Source organism: Giraffa tippelskirchi, chromosome 4, assembly GCF_054371585.1.
Source record: "Giraffa tippelskirchi isolate mGirTip1 chromosome 4, T2T-mGirTip1v1.2.pri, whole genome shotgun sequence".
Lineage (NCBI taxonomy): Eukaryota > Metazoa > Chordata > Mammalia > Artiodactyla > Giraffidae > Giraffa > Giraffa tippelskirchi.
This window is the reverse complement of record NC_137278.1, coordinates 101,069,247-101,096,086: the sequence shown is the minus strand read 5'-3', so window position 1 is coordinate 101,096,086 and position 26,840 is coordinate 101,069,247. Positions and strand designations below refer to the sequence as shown.

The 26,840-nt window shown below is 39.5% G+C and overlaps 1 protein-coding gene across 23 annotated transcripts in view; it reads right to left on the bottom strand.

Moving 5' to 3' along the window:
• Positions 1-2,603: 2,603 nt before the first annotated feature.
• TMEM87B (transmembrane protein 87B) overlaps positions 2,604-26,840 on the bottom strand; it is a 52,893-nt gene continuing 28,656 nt past the window's right edge. For 9 of the 23 annotated variants that reach the window (XM_081484896.1, XM_081484898.1, XM_081484895.1 and 6 more), the window contains 8 exons: positions 22,321-22,429; positions 22,169-22,227; positions 20,848-20,951; positions 20,488-20,561; positions 13,455-13,528; positions 9,712-9,764; positions 7,271-7,301; positions 2,604-5,886 (listed from right to left, as the gene is read on the bottom strand). In XM_081484896.1, coding sequence (XP_081341022.1) covers positions 5,827-5,886; positions 7,271-7,301; positions 9,712-9,764; positions 13,455-13,528; positions 20,488-20,561; positions 20,848-20,951; positions 22,169-22,227; positions 22,321-22,429 — 564 coding nt within the window. In that variant the 3' untranslated portion in view covers positions 2,604-5,826. Of the gene's footprint in view, positions 5,887-7,270; positions 7,302-9,645; positions 9,765-13,454; positions 13,529-20,487; positions 20,562-20,847; positions 20,952-22,168; positions 22,228-22,320; positions 22,430-25,178; positions 25,251-26,840 lie in introns of those variants that run through there. The other 14 variants (XM_081484903.1, XM_081484901.1, XM_081484888.1 and 11 more) reach the window with 5 other exon arrangements.

Sequence of the window (26,840 nt, the reverse complement as noted above, 5' to 3'; positions counted from 1 at the left end):
TGTTTCTTTGTTCCTTTTTTTTTTGCCACAATGGTGGTATTCAGTGGACATTTTTTAAAACTAAAATTTTGCCTCTCAGTTGGCATTTGGTAAATAAAAGTGAATTTACAAATTTTTTAAAGGCAAGAATTAAAGACCAAAAATGTTGAGGTTAGACCTCTTCAGAGACATGGCTTGGCACCATCTGCTGGGTAGGGTTAAAAGTATTCGTGTACAGAAACTTGCATTGCAGTTTCCTATTTTGTTGTTGTTTAGTTGGTAAGTCATGTCCAACTCTTTGCAACCCCATGGACTGTAGCACACCAGGCTTCTCTGGCAGCTTATTACTTTCCCAAAATGATTTAAAGGAAATATTGTCAAAATTATTTACATCTGAATTCAGTATCATACCAGCTTATGTTAGTAGGAATTTAGCTGTCAATCCACTATCATTGAAGGGGCATAGGACGTGCCTTGGGTAATGTCATTTTTTCTAACTTTTTGAAGTTTTGACTGTGCTGGGTCTTCATTGCTGCGCTGGCTTTTCTCTAACTGTGGCAAGTGGGGGGCTGCTCTCTTTCTAGTTGTGGTGGGCGGGCTTCTCACTGTGGTGGCCTCTCTCCTTGTGAAGCACAGGCTCTAGGTGCACGGGCTCAGTACTTGTGGCTCCTAGGCTCAGTACTTGTGGCTCCCGGGCTCTGGAGCACAGGTTCAGCACACAGGGGCTCAGCTGTTCCACAGCATGTTGGATCTTCCTGTACGAGGGATTGAACCCAGGTCTCCTGCATTGGCAGGTAGATTCTTTACCACTGAGCCACCAGGGAAGCCCAGGGTAACTTCATTTTAACACACGTAAATAAACCTTAGAATGTGTTTGAATTTTGTATGGAGTAGTCTGTTTCAGCTGTCTCCGTAACGTGTACAACAATCACCACTGAATTTTTTACACTAACCTCAGCTGTCTTGGGAAAGCCTGGTCACTAGGCACTTTCCTCCCTCTCCCTTCATTTTGGGTCACAAAAGTTGGAATGTTTATTTACGTTTTGATACATGTATGTCATGATCCAGGGCTTCCCAGGTGGCCCAGTAAAAAAATAATCAGCATGCCAATGCAGGAGACACAGGTTCCATCCTTGATCCGGGAAGATCCCACATGCCTCAAAGCAACTAAACCCGTGAGCCACAACTATTAAGTCTGTGCTCTGAAGGCCCTAGAGCTTGTGTCCCACAAGAGAAGCCACCACAGTGAGAAACCCAAGCGCTGCAGCTGGAGAGTAGCCCCCACTCGCTGCAACTAGAGAAGAGGCTGCACAGAAATGAAGACCCATCACAGACAAAAAAAAAATAGCAGGCAGGCATTTGGCCCGTGCCATTTCCCAGTCCACCTGGCAGCTTGGTGTGGCTTTGTGACTTGAGTTTTGCTAATGAAATGTGCTAAGTGATGGGCACTACTTTCAGATTTTGCCCTACAAAACCCCCAGTCTGGAGCAACTCTCCCCTTCTGCTGGCTGTATGCACATGGCAGGCCCAGGAGATGGTGGGCCCACAATATGAACATAAACCTTGGGCCTCCGAGGGACCGTGTGAAGCAGGTTTGCCCTGCACACCTCTGCAGTTATCCTACAAGTCAAAAGAAATACACTTTTTGTCTTAGCCTCTTGAAATGTAATTGAATAATTTACAGCCTAGCTGAACCTAACACTCTAAGCACCCCTGTGATTGGTTGTCACTCAGTCTTTTCTCTACTTGGTGTTTACATGAGTTCACATGTAACTTTATATCACATTTGTAAAAATTTTTTGGCTGTGCTGGGTCTTCGTTGCTGTGCTTTCTGTAGCTGTGCTGAGTGAGGACCACTTTCTAGTTGTGGTGCCTGGGTTTCTCACAGCGGTGGCTTCTCTTGTTGCGGCTCACAGGCTCAGGAGTGGTGGAGCATGGGCTTAGTTGCTCCGTGGCATGTGGGATCTTCCTGGACCAGAGATCAAACTCATGTCCCTTGCATTGGCAGGCGGATTCTTAACCACTGCCATAAGGGAAGTGCCATATCTCTTGGAAGTACATTTCTATGTTATTATATAGTCTTCATAATGTAATGGTTGCAGAGTAGCTGGTCAAACTATAATTCCTTAACCATTCTATTGTGATGTTTAGTTTGCTTATTTCTTCCTCTACTTTAAATAATGCTAAACATTTTTATGCAGAAGCCAGGCTTCCCTGGTGGCTCAGACAGTAAAGAATCTGCCTGCAATGCAGGACGGGAGACATGGGTTTGATCCCTGGGTCAGGAAGATCTTTTGGAGAAGGGAATGGCTACCCACTCCAGTATTCTTGCCTGGGAAATCCCATGAACAGAGGAGCCTGGCACTATTGATGTGCTCATTTCCTTAAACACCGAAAGCAAAACAATTGTTACAAATTCTTAATAGTATAAACATATCGAGTTTTTTAAAATGTCTCACTTCGCGTTTGTCACTATTGAGGCTGCACACTTGTCCACGTTTGTTAGTTAGTTGTCCCTCCTCTTTTGAGAAGTTTCTGTCCTACTGTCTATCAGAGTCTAAATTTCCTGTAGATTTTAATAATTTTAGCACTCATAGATATTACCAAGAATCAATCATCCAAAATCTCAGAAAGCATTTTATTAAGTCAGAACAAATATTAAAGCACAAAAATACATCAATTTTTTTCAAATAAAAATATTTGAAAGTTTTGTGCTACATTCAAAGCAATGTCTTCGAAATTATAAAATAATTTAACTTCTTAAATAAAAAATATAACTTTAGCCCCTAAATTTTCTTCCCAAATACATGTTTTCCTAGTTCTAAAGAAGTTTCTTCTTGAGCCCCTGTTATAATGTACATGTCCTTAAATCTCCTTTTGTCACTTAAATACATTCTTTAGTACTTTAACCAATACATTAAACTCCTTTCTTATAAGGCGTGGTGTTTTGCATTGCTTATCACCCGTTGTTGATCATACCAAGACACAAGTTCTAACACTAGGGGCTTATAAAGCTAGTATAACATGTCTCATAAACCAGTTATGTCTAGTCTAGTACAGCAGACTCAAACCCCTTTTTTAAAAAAGATATAAAAATCAATCACATGTACATCTTTTATATCTTCAGGCTTCACATTATAGTAGTGCAAATATATTGTGTTAGAGTGGGGAAGTCTAGTACTCTCTATAGGATATATGAAAGATTTTAAATATTTTCTTCACAGGAAAAGTGTAGGAACATCTTTTCTCTTGGGCTCAAAAAATTCACACATTCATCTATTTTTCCTTATTTTTGACATGAACTTTCCTTTAAAGCAGATACTAATATTCCTCTAACTTAAAACATGAAAATTCCCTTTTAAGCCAACTTCATACATCACAGAAATCTAACACAAATGGCACAGTAAGAAAACTTAGGCATTTTGCCTAGAAACACAGAGTTGGACTCTTACCTTCAGATCCCTGCATTCATAGGGAGACCCATCCTGATGGCATCCTAAGAATAAATTGGTGTGGCAGCCTCAAAGACCCTGACCACCAGTTTCTGGAATCTTTGTGCAGAAGCAATGGTGATGAGCTGTAACAGTGTTCCTGAGTGTGACTTCTCCCGGGGGTCCTTCATAAGAACTAAGGCTACAGTCCTGGGGCGCCCCCTCCTGGGCACATGAGGGGGCCAAGAAGGCCCTCCATGGGAATACCTGATTCAGGTTGTGAGTCATCAGTAGACAACACATTGACCACTGAGGCTGACTGACACAGTATATGTCCTTTGGAAAATATTTCGGATGAGGTTATCAGGAGAAAATACTGCTTTCTGTGATGATGAGAAAAGTCTGCATTTTGGTACGTAGCTGAGCTATACAGGCACAGCATTATTTATCTTGTCAGCTGCAGAAAGAAGTGTCTTCATCAACACCATCAAGGTTATGTCAGAGGTGTTTACCCTTATCACTGCACACTTCCCATTGACTCCCTACTCACACTCCACTACCTCTGCAGCTGGAAGCCCAGGATTCTGCATTTCAAAACTCAACTGGAGCCATGAGTTGGGGATCAATCTGCTTCAAAATCTGGGGAGTGGTATCAGATACAAATGTTAGGAACAAGAAGGTCACCTCCAGCTCTGAAACAACTGGGCTGAGGGCAAAATATATACCATGATCAAAATGGACATAAATGCTGGGAAACACCTTAGGTGGAGTCCATTATTGTGGCAGAAACAGAAATAAGGAAGGGAACCCACCTTGTTAGACATTCTTTTCTTGGGAAGGATGTCCCAAAGCAAAAGCATGATGAAAGCCACGCCTTTCTCAGTACAACAGGGTTCAATATTCACTACTGAAAATACACCTGAAAGTATCTTTCAAGAGGCATTACTACTAGAAATCTTTTTTTTTTTTAACTAACCCCTATAAAATGAGTAAATGAGAAACCAATTCAAAAGGAAGGCTTTTGAAAGAAACCATTTCATTCTGTGGCTTCACTATGGGAAAGAAAAAAAAGGAAGGTTATAATTCAAGTGTTTGTTCTGGTTAAGACCTTGATTCTTCTTCATCAAAAACTCTGAAGTCATCCTCAAATCCACAAGGTTAGAACTCCTTCAAAGAAAGACACAGAAGATTCTAACTTTAATTCCTATTCTAAATATCCACTAGCCCTGTATCTTTGGTCAGGAAAGCAGCAAAACAGCTACCGCTTCCATCACACTGTATCCAATGGCTTTTCAAGTTTAGCATGCTCTGCATTAAAAACAATTTTTTTTTAAATTTTCAAATCACACATTACATATATAACAAAATAATGTATAAAACATGGTTTAAAGTTAAAAAATTAATTACAAGATTAATAGTGATATACTTACTATACAGTTAAATACATGTATTATTACAAAACCGAATGTGCTAGGATGATATAGAAGGTTCTAGTTTCCTCAAGGCTCACTGGTAATGAGCCTCCCAGCTTGCTAGGGAGGAAGTGCTCCGGTGGAACCACGTGGCCAGGTGGCCCCACCTGTCCCCGGCAGATTCGGCAGCAGCACGTACACACCTGGCCTAAGGGAGGGGACAGGCGGAGTGGAGTTTCAGAAGGGATCTCTCTCTCCGTGAACTGTGTTCCCCTGAGCTCAGAGAAGATCAACGATTTGATGTGCATTGTGTGAGTTGCACACAAGGCCTTTGCACAGACCTGTGCACACACACACATGCACACCCAGAGCAAGACTACCCACATATACATCCTTATGTTCCAACATTAATCAAGTTTTACTTACTGGGTTGGCAAAAAAGTTCGTTCAGGTTTTCCTGTAATCTCTCATGGAACAAATGAACTTTTTGGCCAACTCAATATTACCAAATAACTTCAGCATGAAAGTCAAAGAGAATTATTATTGTAACTTATAACTATAAAACCCAATAGATGGAGACATTGCTTTAATGACATCTCAGAAGAATCATATCACTGTTTTGAAGCTCAGCAGAAGAACAATAGGAACGTTGATGTAATGTAAGTTATTTTAAATTGTCATATTTTTCAGAAAAAAAAGAGCACCCACATGCCCAAATCCACATGTCTGCCACCCATCTGCTAAGGGTAGTTGGGAACCTATCTTTATTATAATACTTCTCTCAGATCATTGCCAAGTAGGCAATTTACTGAACGCAGAACTGGCACTCAAGGGTCAGTTTAAAAATGGTTACAGAACCCTCCTATCATCTGAATTCTTAATTTTGATACATAGATTTCCAAGATGATGCAATAAAAACTTGTTTCACTATATCAAAACAAAGTTCTCTTTTAGTCTTGAGGAAGTCCTTCATCATTACATAGGTTTCATTTATATGGGTTCCATCACATTATTTTTTCAGAAGAGAACATTTTTTCTGCCATTTCAGATCTGGTCATAATTTCCTTTAAAAAAAAAAGGGGGGATATTCATCAAAATGTTGATGCTTCTTCCAAGACCTAACACAATTCTCTATAGAGTCTCTATAAAGCAGTCACAATTTTGTGCCTTCCATGCCACAATATACACAGAAATATTAGATACAAAAAATAAAAACCATATAATCCAGACTTCTACTTATGGAGTATAATCATCCAGGTATTTGTCTGACTTTACCAGTTTATGTATTTTTGAAATTAGAAATCAATCATTTATCAAATGAATACTATAAATGCCTCTTTAAGAGTAATTCCATGGTATACACACCTGTAATTATAAATCCTGGAGTGCAAAGGTTTTTTGGGGGGGTGTAATTATTGACTTTTTTTTTTTATTGGAAGATAATAGCTTTACAATGTTGTGTTGGTTTCTGCCATACATCAACATGAATCAACCACAGGTATACATATCTCCCCTCCCTCTTGAACCTTCCTCCCACCCCCCCGCTCCATCCCCCACTCTAGGCTGTCAACAGAGCACCAAGTTGAACTCCTTGTGCTATATAGCAAATTCCCACTGGCTATCTATTTTACATATGGTAATGTATGTTTCAATGCTACTCTCTCTATCCATCCTACCATCTCCTTTCCCCGCTGTGTCCACAAGTCTGCTCGCTATGTCTGCGTCTTTATTGCTACTCGATCCTGCAAATAGGTCGAGTGCAATGGTTTTGTAGCAAGGTGTGTGTATACAGCAGCCTTCTTAGACGTTCCCATCCTACTATGGTCAAATCCCCACAGACAGAGAATAGACTTAGGGACATGGGTGGGGGTGGGGTGGGAGAAGAAGGTGGGGTGTATGCGGAGAGTAAGGAAACATATAGACTACCATATGTAAACACTACCACATGTAAAGTAGATAGTCAGTGGCAGTTTGCGTATGACAAAGTACTGACGTATCCAGGCGACCCATAACTAATCCCCCCCAAAAAACCTTCCTAAACTCACATCGTCTGTTCACATTTCCTACTTTGTAAATGTGAATCAGTTAGAAACTCTATTTACTGCAGGAAAATATCTATAAGTATAAGGGATTAATTTGGACAAACTGCCATCTTGAAGTCTTCTTACATCTTAAGATGTTAAAAAATCAGACTCAAAACTTAACAGAATAATTCTCCCCTTCTCTTATACCAGTAAGCATTTATTATATATTAATATTATTACATGTTAGTATTTTGCTCGTTTTAAATGAGGATCCATTTCCTCAAAACTTTACCCATAACTCAATGCAGAGTCTTCCAATCTGCTTAATTTGTAATCATATAAAAAAGTAACTTTCAGAATTTCTTTCTGAGATTCATTTCTACTTTGTGAAAATAGCTCCAAGACATAAGCAAAAATATTTTACCTCATCTGAATCCACTAACACTGGAAGAGCTCTGAAATAAATGAAAAAAAAAGTCAACAAAGTTATTAAAATGCCAGTGAATCTACAGGAGCTGAATATAAGCATATCCCACAGTCCACCAATTCCCATTCCTGGAAGACACAGTTGACAGAAATGAATAGCAGTGTCACCAACAGACATACAGCACTGCTGCTCTTAACATGCTCCAAATGGGTGGGCTGGAATACTGTACTGCCCTCCAAAAGGAGGTGTGAAGTTCTGAGGGGTCAAGTTTTAAAAACCAACACTAGTGATCTACAGTTACAGACATCAGTAGGGCAGTAGCTTTGGGAGAGTAGGGTCATGATTTGGGAGGAAAACAAGATGGTTTTTAGGGTGCTAGTGATGTTCCAGCTTCTGATCTGGTATCTGGGTGCTGGTTACATGAGTGTGCTTATATTAAAAATGTATTAAGCTATACACTTGGGCAATCAATTATATTTTTATTTTTAAGCCTCTGTAATTTTAACTTGGAATAGCTGGACAAATGTCTTGACTAGCAATGTGCTATCTAATTTGAAAACCCACGTGTCATGTGCTTTTGTGAGAATGAAAGAGGGATGAACAGGCTTGATTGTAGTCATCCTTTCCTTGTGAACCTGTATGTCAAATCATCATGTACACTTTAAATAAATACAATTTTAATTCAAATTATACATATTTTTTAAAAGATGGATGAGTGAACATATTACAAAAGGTGGTATTTATAGAATCAAGTATTTAATTCCTTTGTCATTGTTATTCTTGATTGGACACAAACCTGTGAAGGGTACTGGAAACAGAAAAAATTACACAGCATAATCTTTGTTCAGAAAAGAGAATAATACGGATAAAAAGAAAAGACAAATGTAGAGCCTTGGTGTGTGATGGAGCACTGAGAGGGAGAGCCCAAAGGAAAGGTCTAGGTGTCAAGGTCTCAACATGCAAGTCACATCAATGCACAGTCCAAAAGATGCTACTGACAGTGCAGCTCATGGTGGAGACGGAAGAAGGTGAAGTGGGGGCCTCAGGGATGTGAAGGAGGAGCTGACTTAAATGGCTCAGAATACCGTTAAGGAGAATCCAGAGAAGAGTGCCTTAGGGAAATATGAACCAGAACCTTGGAGGCCAAGGAGAAAGCCCACTGGGTGCTTGGCACCTCATTTAGAGACAAACACTAGCAATCCCCAAAATGGTTCCTGCTGTGAGAGAAATGACTCTCTAAAACTTACTAAGGTGGAATCAGTGCACTGAAAAGGAAGGTGAGCTCTGCCAAGCCGACCTTTCTTATTTATCAGAGACACAGAAAAGCCATAATATACATCATGTGAATATCAGATAACACACTAGGTCATATGGGTTATTCATGATCTGTTTAAATTGTCCTGTGGCTGGCAAAATTTTGTTCCATTTCTACAGATGCATATAAAAGGACTTCACATACACCTGGATGTGAAGTCCAGTTTCTAAACTTGCTATGTAAACAGCACATGCGTTTTGAGTAGCACTGAGCTAAACTTCTTATCAGACAGAAATGGTCTAAAGAGGAAGTAAATGGGAGCAGGGAAAGGAACAAACCATATGTGGAAACGTCCTCTCTGGCCACCCTGTTGTCTACTGTGGGAACAGCTACCTGGAATTCATGTGTCACACAGCAGCAGTCCCCGATCTCTCTGGTCCCAAGGACCGGTTTTGGGGAAGACAATTTTTCCATGGACTGGGGTGGGGACTGGGTGGGATGGAGATGGTTTGGGGATCATTCAAGCGTATTATATTTATTATGCCGCCACTGATCTGATAGGAGGCAGAGCTCAGGAGGCAATGTGAGTGATGGGGAGCAGTTGTAAATATAGATAAAGCTTCTCACAGTTGCCCGTCACTCACCTCCTGCCATGTGGCCTGGTTCCTAACAGGCCACAGACCAACACTAGTCTGCGGCCCAGGGACTGCAGTCAGATGCAGACACTGATAAAGAAGAACCCAAAGAGCCCAAGTCCCCAAAGAGGCCTCCTCTGCACTCTAGTTTCCCTAAGCTCATGTTTCTCCTCCAAAAGCATTCCCACTCTACATGTTATTGTGGTTATATGTGTTTAAATTTAAAAAAGTTTTAACTTTTCCATATTATAAAGTGAAAATAAAATGACTCTGATCCTGATAAACTTATATAAAAAAAAAGGAGTTGGTTATAGGGCAGGGGTATTAAAAGAGTTGTTGTACACTAAAAACGGAAGGAGAAAGACAGATCACGGCAGGGCTGTTTTCTTTGCATTTCAACAGGAAGTTCATCTGTTCATCACTAGTGATGGGGGCCTACAGAAACGTACAGAGGAGAGAGGCTTAAAAAGCACATAAAAAAGTGTGAAAATTATCCCTTTATACTACAGCCTAAATGACAGATTCAAACTTTAACAGAGGATATTTACACATCTGTGAATGAAGAGGGAATATTTTCCTCCACCCACTTCAAATCTTCACTCTGTAGAAATAAACATTTACATATTAGCATTCACTTAATAACACCTGGAAACAGAATTCTGAACTAGAATATATATATATATATATATAATTGAAGCATTTACATTTAAATGCATGATATTCTTTTAATTTCTACATAGCCTAAGAACACCACTCATGCCATACAGAAACTATGCCAGGATTTTCTTAAATAGTCAAACAAACATTTGGACTTTGGATTTTTGTACTTCTCTGGTTTTAGCTGGTTGCAAAGGTATTATTTTTTTGTCTTGAAAAACCACAGTAAAAATAAAAAGAGTTGATTTATAAGATAAGAAACAGCATGAATACTGATTTGTATTCATTGTTTTGCTTTTAGCATTCATCACACCTAATGTGCTCATTTTATATCATGAGTTTATAATTTTTCAAAAGAAAAAGATGATGGTAGAGATATTCTAACTTTATAAAAAGCCTATTTATTCCAATTGTTTGTGTTTAATGCTCATTTCTCTACAGGAGAAAAGAAAAGAAAAGCAAGTCAGTTTGAGGGCTTCCCTGGTAGCTCAGATGGTAAAGAATCTGCCCGCAATGCAGGAGACCCAGGTTCAATCCCTGGCTCTGGAAGATCCCCTGGAGAAAGGAATGGTTGCCTACTCCAGTATTCTTGCCTGGAGAATTCCATGGACAGAGGAGCCTAGTGGGCTACAGTCCATGGGGTTTCAAAGAGTCGGACATGACTGAGTGACTGACACTTTCACTTGAGGTACCCACATTTCTTCTTTCTACAGAAAACGTGCTTATAGTCATTTTACTGAGAGCAAGAAAAATAAAAGGTATACTGAATATTTTGGTTTACAATGTAAAATAAGACAAATTGGTTATATGGAATCCTCTGGTTCTAGCATTAAAGATATTTTGCTTACCTAGAGAGAGAGAAAAAGCAACTGAGCCAGTACTAATAGGAACCCAATTCTCCGAGTGAATCTCAGGGAGAAATAAGTACATCAAGAAAAGACAAGGTTCCAAACTTCTGATCAAGAGCTGGCTACATAATTTCGAGAAATGAAAGAATTTTCCCTTGCTAAAAGGTCAGTTTTCATTCCAGTTCCAAAGAAAGGCAATCCCAAAGAATGCTCAAACTACCGCACAACTGCACTCATTTCACACGCTAGTAAAGTAATGCTCAAAATTCTCCAAGCCAGGCTTCAGCAATATGTGAACCGTGAACTTCCAGATGTTCAAGCTGGATTTAGAAAAGGTAGAGGAACCAGAGATCAAATTGCCAACATCCGCTGGATCATCGAAAGAGCAAGAGAGTTCCAGAAAAACATCTACCTTTGCTTTACTGACTATGCCAAAGCCTTTGACTGTGTGGATCACAATAAACTGTGGAAAATTCTGAAAGAGATGGGCATACCACACCACCTGACCTGTCTCTTGACAAACCTGTATGCAGGTCAGGAAGCAACAGTCAGAACTGGACATGGAACAACAGACTGGTTCCAAATAGGAAAAGGAGTACGTCAAGGCTGTATATTGTCACCCTGCTTATTTAACTTATATGCAGAGTACATCCTGAGGAACGTTGGGCTGGAGGAAGCACAAGCTGGAATCAAGATTGCCGGGAGAAATATCAATAACCTCAGATATGCAGATGACACCACCCTTATGGCAGAAAGTGAGGAAGAACTAAAGAGCCTCTTGATGAAAGTGAAAGAGGAGAGTGAAAAAGTTGGCTTAAAGCTCAACGTTCAGAAAACTAAGATCATGGCATCTGGTCCCATCACTTCATGGCAGATGATGGGCAAACAGTGGAAACAGTGGCTGACTTTATTTTTCTGGGCTCCAAAATCACTGCAGGTGGTGACTGCAGCCATGAAATTAAAAGACGCTTACTCCTTGGTAGGAAAGCTATGACCAACCTAGATAGCATATTAAAAAGCAGAGACATTACTTTGCCAACAAAGGTCTGTCTAGTCAAGGCTATGGTTTTTCCAGTGGTCATCTATGGATGTGAGAGTTGGACTATAGAGAAAGCTGAGTGCCAAAGAATTGATGCTTTTGAACTGTGGTGTTGGAGAAGACTCTTGAGAGTCCCTTGGACTATAAGGAGATCCACCCAGTCCATCCTAAAGGAGATCGGTCCTGGGTGTTCATTGGAAGGACTGATGTTGAAGCTGAAACTCCAATACTTTGGCCACCTCATGCAAAGAGCTGACTCATTGGAAAGGACCCTGATGCTGGGAAAGATTGAGGGCAGGAGGAGAAGGGGACGACAGAGGATGAGATGGTTGGATGGCATCATCGACTTGATGGACATGGGTTTGGGTGGACTCTGGGAGTTGGTGATGGACAGGGAGACCTGGTGTGCTGCGGTTCATGGGGTCGCAAAGAGTCGGACACGACTGAGTGACTGAACTGAACTGATATGTGCAAAAACTGAGCTTTAAAATAAACTGAGACAAATCCCTAAAATAAGAGGAAAATTTCTTAGCAAGCTGAAGGTTGAATAGTTCTAACAGCAGATAACTAAAACTGTTGTACTTTATTTTCACTTTTTTGACCATGCAGAGTTGGGATCTTACTTCCCTGACCAGGGATCGAACCTGTGCCCCCTACAGCAGAGGCACAGAGTCAACCACTGGATCGCCAGCGAAGTCCCAGAACTCTTGTACTTTTAAAAGTTTAGTTAAATTACCATAAAACTATTCAAAGAACACACTTTAAAGAATTACTAATTACCAAAAATAAAAATTAGAGAAGTTACCAAATTGAACAAATGAAACTGTTGCATACACCATCCAGAACTTAGATGTGTACATAAATTTTTACACCTTATTAACCACAACAGGTAACTATAAGATAGCCAAATATAAAACTGTATGACAGGCATTTCCATTTTGTTTAATTACTTTCATAACTACAACTTTATGCATAAATAATACGCATAAAACATTTAAAAACTCATTTCTAACCCTACATTTTACCATTTTATTCAAGCTTATGTATTTTAACTGTCCTTCTCCAACAGATAAACATCATCTGAAATGGCTTCAAACATCACTTAAAAATGCTGAAAAATTAACACAAATTTTTACTGTAACAAAGCATTTTGAGCTTTAATATGCATGTGACTCATCGATGGATTCCTGTTAAAAAGCAGATTTAGATTCCGTAGTCTGGTATACACCTGAAATTCTGGTCCAAAGACAACACATGAAAAGCAAGGGGCTTCCCTGGTGGCTCAGAGGTAAAGAATCCACCTGCCAATGCAGGAGACATAGGTTTAATCTGTGATCCAGGAAGATTCCACATGTCATGGAGCAACTAAGCCCATGTACCACAACTATTAAGCCTGACCTCTGGAGACCCGGAGCCCTAGCTACTGAAGCCCATGTGCCTAGAGGCGGTGCTCTGCAACAAGAGAAGCCTGGGCACTGCAACCAGAGTAGACCACTCACTGCAACTGGAGAAAAGTCTGAGCTGCAAGTAAGACCCAGTATGGTCAAAAATAAATAAATAAAATTATTTAAAGAAAAGTGAGGGTTTATAGCAGTTACAGTTGTCAGACTTAACTAGTACCACTACTTGGTAACATTTATTTTCATACCAAAAAACCTAGTAAAAATGTTCTCTGGAAGGCCGATGAATGTGACATTCATATAGATTTCTCAAGTATTAAAGACTATTAAATATGTATTATACTCACAAAATTATCAGAAGTAGCAGGTTTAGCTGTTCCATTGGAAACTGTTTTTGAGGCTCTTAATTTTATTCCTTCAGCTGTAATGAGAAACATTATAAAAATACATAAAATTATAAAATAATAACATTTTCCTTTGTAGCCTCACATTTAATAACTCTATAAAGAGACTTCTAATTTCAAAAACCTATTATATTGGGATTAATTTGGCATTAATAAAAGACAACAGACTGGTTCCAAACAGGAAAAGGAGTACGTCAAGGCTGTATATTGTCACCCTGCTTATTTAACTTATATGCAGAGGACATCATGAGAAATGCTCAACTGGATGAAGCACAAGCTGGAATCAAGATTGCCGGGAGAAATATCAATAACCTCAGATATGCAGATGACACCACCCTTATGGCAGAAAGTGAAGAAGAACTAAAGAGCCTCTTGATGAAAGTGAAAGAGGAGAGTGAAAAAGTTGGCTTAAAGCTCAACAAGCAGAAAACAAAGATCATGGCATCCGGTCTCATCACTTAGTGGCAAATAGATGGGGAAACAGTGGAAACAGTGACAGACTTTATTTTAGGGAGCTCCAAAATCACTGCAGATGGTGACTGCTGCCATGAAATTAAAAGACACTTGCTCCTTAGAAGAAAAGTTATGACCAACCTAGATAGCTTATTAAAAAGCAGAGACATTACTTTGCCAACAAAGGTCCGTCTAGTTAAAGCTATGGTTTTTCCAATAGTCACATATGGATGTGAGAGTTGGACCATAAAGACAGCTGAGAGCAGAAGAATTGATGGAGAAGACTCTTGAGAGTTCCTTGGACTGCAAGGAGATCCAACCAGTCCATCCTAAAGGAGATCAGTCCTGGGTGTTCACTGGAAGGACTGATGCTGAAGCTGAAACTCCAATACTTTGGCCACCTGATACGAAGAGCTGGCTCATTGGAAAAGACCCTGATGCTAGGAAAGGTTGAAGGCAAGAGGAGAAAGGGACAACAGATGATGAGATGGTTGGATGGCTTCACCGACTCAATAGAGATGAGTTTGAGTATACTCCAGAAGTTGGTGAGGACAGAGAGCCCTGGTGTGCTGCAGTCCACGGGGTAGCAAACAGTCGGACACGACTGAGCTGATTGAAAAGTACATTCTTCAAAGTGTTATTGCATTGGTAAAATAATCTGAAGCAACAACAAAATCCACTGGAGAATATGTGCTGATTTATTTCTGGACTCCTCTTTTTAAATTTTCTTAAATTTCATTTCCTAATTTATTAATTTATTTCTTGGACTCTATTTAGATACTCTGATACGTCTCTATCCTTTTGCCAATACCACACTGTCTTGATTAGTGTAACCTGAAATTTTTCTCTTGAAATCAGAGTAAGTCCATTAATTTCATTTTATTTAGACGTAATTCCCACACCATAAAATGCACCATTTTGAAGGGTACACATCTGTGGATTTCACGACAGTCACGGAATTATGCAATCATTGCCACTATTAATTTCAGAAGCTTTACATCACCATCTCCCATACACATCAGCAGTCACTCTCAACTCACTCCTTCCACCAGCCCCTAGCAGACACTAATCTATCTCCATGGATTTATCTATTCTGGACTTTTCACATAAATAGCATCATATAACATACAATCTTTTGTAATTTGTTTCTTTCACTTAGCATAATGCTTCAAGATCTACACTGTAACTACGAGCATGGTTAGGCTCTTCCAGATCTTTTGTATTTCCATATATATTTTAAAGGGCTTCCCTGGTGGCTCAGTGGTAAAGAATCCACCTGCCAATGCAGGAGACACAGGTTCAATCCTTGGGTCGGGAAGATTCCCTGGAGAAGGAAATGGCAACCTACTCCAGTATTCTTGCCAGGGAAATCCCATGAACAGAGGAGCCTGGCGGGCTACAGACCATGGGGTTGCAGAGTTAGACACGACAACAAAAACATATTTTAAATCTGCTTAACCATTTTTTTTAAAGTTAGCTAGACTTACAATTGGGCTTGTACTGAATCTATTATACATATCAATTAGGGAAGTGATGGGTTAATAATACTGAGCTACAATTCATAAACACTTGTTAAAGCTCTACATTTACTTATTCTATAATTTCTCTTGGCATTGTTTTGTATTCTTCAGTGCAGTTTTGCACATTTTTTCCATTAAATTTATTCTTAAATATTTTATTCTTGAAGCTATTGTAAATCATATCTTAAATTTCATTTTAAAATTATTTCCAGTTGGTATGCAAAAACAACTAATTTCTGTGTATTAGACACACATCTTATGACTCTCTTTTATTCAGTTATTAGTTCTACTGTGTTTTTTCTTCTTCTATAGATTTCTCAGGATTTTCTACATACATAACCTTGCTGTCTACCAATACAAACACATTTACTTCTTTCCACGCTTTATGCCTTTTGTATTCTTTGGGCTGGTTTGTGGGCTTTGCCTTTCCGCACCAGCTAGGACCTCCTGTTCTGATGTTGAGTCAAAGTAGTGAGCAGTTATCTTTGTACCTGGTTTCCAGTCTTGGGAGAAAATTCACCATTTCACCACTAAGTATGATTTCAGGTGTGGAGTTTTTTCTGTAATTTGTTTGCTAAGTGGAGTGCTTTTATAAAAAGAAAAAAATGAGTAGGTACTGAACTCTGTGATATGTCTTTCTGTACCTACTGAGATAATTATGTCATTTTACTTCCTTATTGTTTAGATGAAGAACACTGATTAATTTCCAAATGTTAAAACAGACTTGCAACTCTGGAGTAAAGTCCACTTGACAATAATGACCTTTCGATACTGTGCTAGATTTTATTTACTCATGTTTTTAAAGAAATATTATGCTTGTACTCATGAGTGATATTGGTCTGTAATTTTTTCTTTTTTTTTCTGTCTTTGTTAGATTTTGGCATTTGAGTTGTGCCGGCCTCATAAAATACATTAGGAAGTATTCTTACAGTCTCTATATTCTGAAGAATTTTTGTAAGATTAGAATGTTTCTTCCTTAAGTATCTGAAGGTTAGTTAAGCCATTTGGGTCTGGTGCTTTATGGGAAGATTTTAAACTTCAATCCAATTTCCTTAAGAGATATAGGGCTATTTCAATTTAGTAGCATAGGGTTAGATTAGGGTAGTTTCTTAAGCGTATTTTTCAAGGAATTTGTTCATTTTATCCAAATGCCCAATTTCTTCATAATATCCCCTTACCTACTTTCTTACTATAATAATGTCTTATTTTTTTCCAGTGTTGGAAATTTGTCTTGCTATATTGTCTCTATTTCTGGTTTAGATTACCTAGAGGCTAATCCATTTTTATTAACCTTTTCTAAAAGAAACTACATTTGGCTTTGTTGATTTTCTCTCTTTCCCTCTGTTTTCTATTTCACTGATGTAGACACTTAACTTTATTATTTCCTTCCTTCTAATTACTCCAGGTTTAATTTGCCACTGTTTTACTAGCTTCTCAAGATGGAAACATATTATCACTGACTTTAAATGTCCTTTTTTTTCTTGGTAATATAGACACTTAGAGCTATTGATTTTTTAAGAATTGGTTTAGTTGCATCCTATAAAATGGGATGTTATGCTTTTATTTTCATTTTATTATGAAATACTTTTTAATATTCCTTCGATCCATGAGTTATTTAGAAATGTATTATTTAATTTCTAAACATTTGACTATTTTGTAGATATACTGTTATGCATCTAATTTAACCATTGTGACCATAAACACACTCTATGATGGCAAGCACTGAAATATATGGAGACATTTTTAATTGCCACTCACATGGGTTATTTTATGTAATGCAGACTTGAACACTTATTCTTCAGTTGCTAAATGTAATGTTCTATAAATATCAATCAAATCAATAAGGTCAGTGGCCTTATTCAGTTCTTGTACATTGTTACACATATGTCTTCATGTCCTATTAATCACTGAAGAGGAAGCGTTAAAATATCAACTTATTTTTATCTTTCTTTAGAGCTTCAAAATTCATGAATCAAAATTTGATAGAATTGTCATTAGATATATACACATTTAGGATTACCATGTCTTCTTGATAAATTCATCCTTTTATCATAAAGAAGCGACACTACACAGCCACACTAGCTTTCTGATGCTTAGTGTTTTCATGGTTTATCTTTTTCCATACTTTCAACCTTTCTGTGACATTTTTGAGGTGTCTCTTGTAAACATCACACAGCTGAGTTTCATATATTTTTTTAACGATCTGACAATCTCTTCCTATTGAGTATTTTGTCCACTTGCATTTATTTTAATTATCGAAATAGGTTACTTAAGTCTATTTTGCTTTACTATTCAAATTGCAATTTGCTTTACTACTTTATTAAGAACTATAATACAACATTGATTTCATTTACTTCATGTCTACATATGTTATAAATCTCACATTATTTTTGCTACAAAAAGTTAGTTGACTTTTAAAAGATTTTTTAAAAAATAGTGACTCTTTATATTTCTCCATGTCTGTACTATCTTCAGTGCTCTTTCTTCAGTCAGTTTCATTTTTGTTTCTCGATCAATTTTGGAAATCTTCTGGCCAATATTTTTTCAAATATTCTTTATGCCTCATTGTCTCTTCCTCTTCTAGAGCTCAATTATGTACCTGTTAGATGGCTTAATACTGTCTTTCTGGTCACAGAAGTTAGTTCATTTTGTTTCTAGTCTTTTGTCTCTGGTTTTCAGTTTGAAAATTTTCTTTTGCTTTGTCTACAAATGCTATTACTTGGTTGTATCCAATTTACTTGTCTACTGTTAACCTTATTTTATGGATTTACTTTAGATATTCTGCTTCCCTGGTGGCTCAGAGGGTCAAGCGTCTGCCTGCAATGCAGGAGACCCGGGTTCAATCCCTGGGTCGGGAAGATCCCCTGAAGAAGGGAATGGCAACCCACTCCAGTATTCTTGCCTGGAGAATCCCACGGACAGAGGAGCCTGATAGGCTACAGTCCACAGGATCGCAAAGAGTTGGACACGACTGAGTGACTTCACTTCCACTTTCTTTCTGATATTCTATATTTAGTATTTTTATTTGGTTCTTCTTTTTTTTAGTTTCCATGTGTCTACTGAAATTTCTCTTGCCTTCACCAATCTATTCCTACAGATTCTTTGTTGCTGTTGCTCAGTCACCAGGTTGTGTCTGACTCTTTGCAACTCCATGGACTGCAGCACGTCAGTCTTCCCTGTCTTTCACTATCTCCCAGAGTTTTCTCTAACTCACATCCATTGAGACGGTGATGCCATCCAACCATCTAATCTTCTGTCACCCTGTTCTCCTCTTGCCCTCAATCTTTCCAGCATCAGGGTCTTTTCCAGTGAGTCAATACTTCACATCAGGTGGCCAAAGTACTGGAGCTTCAGCTTCAGCATCCGTCCTTCCAATGAATATTCAGAGTTGATTTCCTTTAGGATGGACTGGTTTGATCTCTTTGCTATCCAAGGAAATCTCTAGAGTCTTCTCCAGCACCACAGTTTGAAAATACCATAGATTCTTTAAGATATTTATCACAATTATTTTTAAAGTCTTTCTTGTTAATTGTCACCTCTGGGCCATTTCTAGATCACTGCTAACTGATCTTTCCCTTAACCATGGGTCACAGTTCCCAGTTTCATTCCCTATCTAGTAATTTATCATTGTATATGGGACATTGAGAACGGTACCTTAGAGAGTCTGGATTGCCTTATCTCTGAGAATTCTTTTGCTCCAGAAGGCATTCAGATTATGGCTGGATCGCTTTAATCTTTGGGGGACATGCTTTCAGATTTTATTAGGGTTTATTTCAGTTTAGCTCTAGTCCTACGGTATAAATTTCAGTGGTCCCACACTGTGGTCTTTATTTCTAAGAAGCAGCCTTTCTGGGGTTTTAATGGAAAGCTCAAGGGGATTACCCAAGCACTTTTAACTTGCTGAGATTTGAATTTCAAACTCTGCAATGCGCATGTGCTGAAATTTCTGTTCTGCTTCTTAGCCAAACAGCTATTGTTTTCCCCCTGGCCTTTTGGAGTCTCTCTTTGCAAATGCCCCTTTCAGGCATCAGACAAGATTAGAGAGACTTTTTAGAGACTGTGGATTTCTTCCCTTGTGGCTCTCTTTTCTGGATTTCTTCCCTCAATTTCCAGGCATTCTTACAGCCCCAAGCTTTACTCTCCAATTTCTTGCATCAGTGAGATTACGCTTATCTTCTTGAGCTCTAGCCTGTCTCATTGACTGGGCACACACTCCGGACTAAAGCTCTATAAATGTGGAACTTATTAAGAGGGGCTCTTTTCTTTCAACAGTGAAAGTTCCTCCAGTTTCTGCCTGCCTTTCATTGCTCTCCAGTGCCTTTAAACAATTAATTAAAAAAAAATTCTGTCCAGAGTTTACTCTAGCTATCAGCAGGAAGATTGTCCAATAAAATTCATTCCATCATCATTGCAGCCAGAACCAACATACCAAATTTTAATATCTCTGCTGTGAGAAATTCAGCAATCATCATTAAGAAGATCAATATTATTTGGGAGCTAAGCACAATATATACCAAATCAGTCTTGTGGAAAACATATGTACTGACTTCAATACTTACACATGAAGAGCAAACAAAAGCTCCAACTACATTAACAATCGGGCTTCCCTGGTGGCTCAGATGGTAAAGCGTCTGCCTGCAATACGGAAGACCCGGGTTCAATCCCTGGGTCGAGAAGATCCCCTGGAGAAGGAAATGGCACCCCACTCCAGTACTCTTGCCTGGAAAATTCCATGGATGGAGGAGCGTGGTAGGCTACAGTCCATGGGGTTGCAAAGAGTCGGACACGACTGAGCAACTTCACTTTCACATTAACAATCTGGAAAATTTCATTACTGACTTTTCTTCTTGTGACTGTCTACTGTAACAGAGCTTTCCTCAGATACAGTTTTAAAAATATTTTACAGGAAAAAGTGTTGCTGACCTTGCACCACAGGTAGACACACAGTATGTCTTTGTTACAATAGATACAATGGTTATTTAGTAAGAAAACATATCACTCACTTAAATTTTCAGAGGTTACCATGAATTCTTCAATTTCATCATCAGAATCATCTATTAAAGGCATGAAGGCATATCTAAATAAAAAACAAGGAGTAGATTCACTAGTGTGTTTAAACCTGTTCAATTTTCAGTTTACACCCGAAACAGTCATTCCAGGGACCCCTCTTCTCCCTTCCTGCGGGGAGACCCCTTTCTTCCCCTTTATATCTCTCTTCTTTCACTGTCTTTCTTTTGTTATATTTGTCTCCCCACTTGACTATATACCTCTTAACAGCAATGAATACTTCCCTGGTTTCTATAAATGCTTTCCTACATTGTAGCAGATGATGAACAAAATCTTTGCCCAACTATGTAAGGTACCTCTGATTATTTGCTGATGGTCTCCATAAAAACATTATTACAATAAGAATAAGTGAGAAAAGGAAGCTCCAAAATGCATCATCAACCCAGCGTTCCATCCAATCCTATAACAAGGATGATTCAAACAGGAAAAGTTAATTTTTGATAAACAGATTTCCCACTGAAATAGTACATAATGACAAGTACTAATGAAATCCTTCCAACCAGTAAGTCTTCCAAATAAATGAGCACATGTTTTTTCAAGAAACATAAAAACTAAGAAATTCTATCTTTAAATCTTTATTAATGCTTAATTGAGCCTTATAACCAATCCAATGAATAAAACCCTAACAAATTTAAACAGTATCATGAAAAAGAGTTAGAGCTAAAAAGGGCTTCAGAGGTCAATTAATTTACTTTCTAGACAAGAAGAGTTTCTTCTCTCATGAAATTTTCCCTAAGGCAGCAAAAGTCCAGGGTTTTCACAGGGCTCTTTATAATTATATAGAACTAGCAAGGAGATCAAACCAGTCAATCCTAAAGGAAATCAACCCTGAATATTCACTGGAAGGACTCATGCTGAAACTGAAACTCCAATACTCTGGCCACCTTATTGGAAGAGCTGACTCATTGGAAAAGACCCTGAGGCTGGGAAAGAATGAGGGCAAGAGAAGGGGAGCAACAGAAGATGAGATGGTTGGATGGCATCATCGACTCAAAGAGCATGAGTTTGAGCAGACTCTGAAAGATGGTGAAGGACAGGGAAACCTGGCGTGCTGCAGTCCATGGGGTCGCAGAGTCAGACTTGGCGACTGAACGACAACCAGTATAGAACTCGAGGCTATTTCCAAATCAAGAAATCCAAAAGGACCTTTTACATTTTCAGTCTAAGAAATATATCTTCTAACTAGAGAATCCATGGACAATACCTCCTGAATGTTCATATGAGTATACTATAAACATGTATAAAATCCTAGAAACATGTCAGGCTTAAGATTTAGAATCCCACTGAGATACAAAGCAACCCAATCACACTGTGTGCTGGAAGAAAACAATTTCCTGTTACCTTAGACTATTCAGGGAGAGGTTTCCTTTTCAGAATACAACAAAAGAAGCTGAGAGAGGGGCGTAATTGGAAACGGAGATTTAGGAGGAACTTTGTTTCAGACTCGTTTCAAGAAGACAAATGTTTTTCTAATCCTGCACAAAATAATTCCAAGTAATGGAGTATCTCCACTACAATTATCTTGGTCTACAAACACAAACTAAACTCTTCAAACTTACACAAAATAAACAGTACAATTAAAAATGAAAACTGTTTACATAAGAAGATTATACTTACTGATTGACATTTTGCAAATCTAAATGTCTTAGTTGTCCATACCATAAACACTACAGATGCTGAAATACACCAAAAAAAAAAAAAGTCAACCTTTGAAGGAACATATACAATACTAAAATAATTCATTATAAAAGAAAAATCAGATAACTTACCCAGTATGGCAAAGATCAGGGTATTTGTGAAGTGCCTGTATAAAGAAAATTTTACTGTGTTCTTTCTTAGCCTGAGAGTCTTCATAGTTTGTGCCAAACTTATAAAAATGTGAAAAAAAAGTTAAGGGAAAAATTTTAAATAATAATACAGTTAAGATTAAAAAACAAAATAAGAATCTTCTGCTACATTTCCAAAACTACTGCTACACAGAGTTCCTATAATTTAAAACTAATAAAAACACAGAAAATGTCTCCTCCACTAACGTATAATCATGATAGTAATTTCATTGCAGATTTTTTGTACAATTTACCACTGTCTGAACTAAGTAAACAAACTTCAAGGAAAAAGAATGTAAGGGACAAGACCTATGTTGTGTTCCTTCAACGCGAAGTTCTCGAAACACAGGACAGAGCAGGACACAGACTAAACGCTAGGCCCCCCTCAGGCCAGACACACCTTACAGACGCCATCAGGACGTGCCATCTGGCGTGTGGCTTTCTGTGTCCGTTTCTTATTTTTTTGTTTCTGGTCTATTCGCATTCTACCCTCTGAATGATCATAATTAAGAAGTTAAGTCATCTATCAATTCCATTTTATAAATTAAGAAAAACTGAAATATGTCAAGTAAAACAAATCTGGACTTAGGTAAGGAGAGAATTTATTCAAGAGATTACTGCAATATGGAGAATATTCTGACTGTAAGATCTGTGGGAATCCCAAAGGTCAGGCAGGGAAGGGCTTTGCTTTTATTACTGTTGTTGTTGCTTAGTTGCTAAGTTGTGCCCAACTCTTATGTGATCCCATGGACTATAGCCGGCCAGACTGCTCTGTCCATGGGATTTTCCAGGAAAGAATACTGGAGTGGGTTGCCATTTCCTTCTTCAGGGGATCTTCCTGACCCAGGGTTCGAACCTGCATCTCTGGCACTGGCAGGCGGGTTCTTCACCACAGAGCCACCAGGGAAGCCCTTTGCTTGTGTAAGGAGATGTAAATAGGACTCGAGAGTGGCAGGTGGGGGAAGGGGGTGGCCTGACGGGACAGTTGCTCAGGGTTATGACTTTCCTTGAGGCCTGTAGGTTCTCAGGAAGGGCTGTGAAAGAGGGCTGTGGGTGGATGAACACTCAGGGACCTGGGGGAAGGAGAAGGCTTAGTCAGTCTGGTGCAGTCTGACATTTTGTCCAGATTAGTCGGTAGGTACCTACGTTTGTGTCTGGCCTTGTCGTAAGTAAACAAGGGAACACCTGGGAATCTCATTGAAGTCCCATGGGGAAAGGGAGCTTTTGGTATTAATAGTAAAGAAGCCTTTTCCCAAACACGAAAGAGTGGAGGCTGTCTTAAGCGTGGCTGTTTTCCAGGAGCACTAAACAGCGACACTGTCAGATAGGAAGCAGCAGAGAGAGGCCTGTCCCCCAACTCCTTGGCAATGAGGCTGTGCTCAAGCCAGAGCTCTGTAAACACGAGCAACTCTTTCTGCAGCCCGCCAAGCTCTTTGCAGGGATCACCCACTGAGCACACATCACAGAGCTCAGCAAAGGGGAATGGGGTGGCACATTTCAGATTTATTTATGTCTCCTCTTTGGACCTCCCTAGTGGCTCAGACGGTAAAGCGTCTGCCTACAATGTGGGAGACCTGGGTCCGATCCCTGGGAGAAGGAAATGGCAACCCACTCCAGTACTCTTGCCTGGAAAATCCCATAGACAGAGGAGCCTGGTAGGCTACAATCCATGGGGTTGCAACGAGTCAGACATGACTGAGCGACTTCACTCACTCCACTTATGCCTCCTCCCAAATTCCCAACACTTCATTAATCAAAAACTTCATTTTAGTTCTAAGACTACCAAAGCTGCTTTTCAATTTTTCTGTGTTCCATCGCTTCAGTCATGTCTGGCTCTTTGTGATCCCATAAGCCCATAGCCTGCCAGGCTCCTCTGTCCATGGGATTCTCCCAACAAGAATACTAGAGTGGGTTACCATGCATTCCTCCAGGGGATCTTCCTGACCCAGGGATTAAACCAGTGTCTCCTGGTTTAATGCATTGCAGGCATGTTCTTTTTCTTTTTTTTTATAAATTTATTTATTTTAGTTGGGGGCTAATTACTTTACAATATTGTACTAGTTTTTGCCATACATTGACATGAATCAGCCATGGGTTTACATGTGTTCCCCTTCCTGGACCCCCCACCCACCTCCCTCCCCATCCCATCCCTCTGGGTCTTCCCATTGCCCCGGCCCTGAGCCCTTGTCTCATGCATCGAACATGGAATGGTGTTCTGTTTCACATATGATAATATACATGTTTCAATGCTATTATCCCAGAACGTCCCACCCTCACCTTCTCCCTCAGAGTCCATAAAATTGTTCTATGCATCTGTGTCTCTTATTCTGTCTCGCATATAGGGTTATCGTTGCCATCTTTCCCACTGATGCGAATAGCTGACTCATTGGAAAAGACCCTGATGCTGGGAAAGATTGAGGGCAGAAGGAGAAGGGGGAGACAGAGGATGAGATGGTTGGATGGCATCACCGACTCGATGGACATGAGTTTGAGCAAACTCTGGGAGATGGTGAAGGACAGGGAAGTCTGGTGTGCTGTAGTCCATGGGGTCGCAAAGAGCTGGGACACAATTTAGCAAATGAGTAACAACAAATGACCCATTAAGTTGCAACAGAAGATCAATATCTATCAGAACACAACTCAACCAATTAAGGCTGCTGTCAGGACTTACAGAGATGGAAATACATGTAAACACGATCAAGACCAAATACTTTTAAAGCAATAATGAAAGCATGCAGGCCCCACCATCCTGACGGGAGAGTCACCTTGCATGTGCTGCTGCCGTGGTTGGAAAAGGATATCCACCAGCACAAGCCAGAGTCAAGAAGAGACAGAGGGAGGCTGGCCAGAAGCACAAGGTCAGAATCATTTGCCTGCAGCAAAAGAGCAAAAAAAAAATAAAACAAACAAGCAGGAAAAGAGAGGCAGGAGGCAACAGCTTTTTAGTGTTTTCAGGCTACTTTTTCTATTACTGTAGAATCAGATTCTTACAGAAGAAGCTAGATTAGGTTCATCGAAAGCAAAGGAAGCATGGTCATGATTCCAGCACTTGATTCTATCAGGATGTGGTCCTGCTTCTTTGCTTGTCATTGGTAATCATTTAGGAAACCCACTACCTCTGTGTACAGAGAAAGTGGACTTTTCATCTCAGTAATGAAAACTACTGAATAGCAATCTAAGAGCAGACATCAGAAATTCAGGTTGAACTTCCTTTTCTCTCACCATAAAATGCAAACCAAGAAAATTTCAATTTCTGGATATCTTTATGACTTTGATCTCCAACATCTTTATTAAAAATATCAATAATTGAGCAAGCTAAATCTTTCCCCTTATTTTCTATATCTCCCCGCCTGAATCTGGCTCATGACGTGTTGGACCAAAGTCAACGTTGTCCATAAAGGTGGCAAGTTACCCTCATTCAAATCCAGATGGAATTAGAGCCTTTACAGACACTTTTCTCTGCAATTTTCTGCCAATTTGCATGACTGTGTGTTTTTCCCAATGAACTACCTTGTGGGTGGTTAAGAGCAAGAATTCTTTGAAACACACATCTGTAAATGACCAGGAGAAAAGATAACATATGTTTTTAAAATGCAAAGTCTGTAGCTCAAGTAGTTGATGGAGGAACATGTGCTCCCTCACATAAGCATACCCAAGCTTAGAAATAAGACAATTTCACACCAAACAGATATCTTAAGCTCATTTTCTAAACATGCAGTGACAGAAGAGAAGACACGAAGGTGAGTGATGGTGATGCTGAGCCCCACCAGTAGCTAGTCTGTGTGTGTGCTCACTTGCTCAGTCATGTTCGACCCTTAATGACCCCGTGGACTCTAGCCCACCAGACTCCTCTGTCCATGGGATCCTCCGGGCAAGAATGCTGGAGTGGGTTGCCATTTCCTCCTCCACGGGATCTTCCTGACCCAGGGATCAAACCCGAGTTTCCTGCATTGGCAGGCGGATTCTTTACCACTGAGCCACCAGGGAAACCCAGTAGCTAGTTCACCTCCCCTGCAGTTCTGCCTGTCCAGGTCCCAGGGTAAAGTCTTAATCACTGGACCGCAAGTTCTCTGATGCATTTGTTAAAAAGTCATCCTTGAGTTCTCTCTTAGAAGGTTTGATCATGCCGTTCACCTGTGCAGCTTCAACTCCGTGATACTTTCCACCTTCGGAGAACTCTAAACTCTTAAGCATGTCCTTCTCTCCTTCCCTTCTGGCCCCACCTTCCAAGATTCTCCCAAACATGCTACTTACAGGCAAGCTGGTTTGACATATTCTGCCACTGTCTCTATATTTTCTTGCTCCCAACAATACGGTCCCCTCATATCTTCCCAGAATGCTTTTCCCCCAGTTCTTTTCCTATGCGTGCATGCTAAGTTGCTTCAGTCATGTCTGACTCTTTGAGATCCTATGGACTGTAGCCCACCAGGCTCCTCTGTCCATGGGATTCTCCAGGCAAGAAT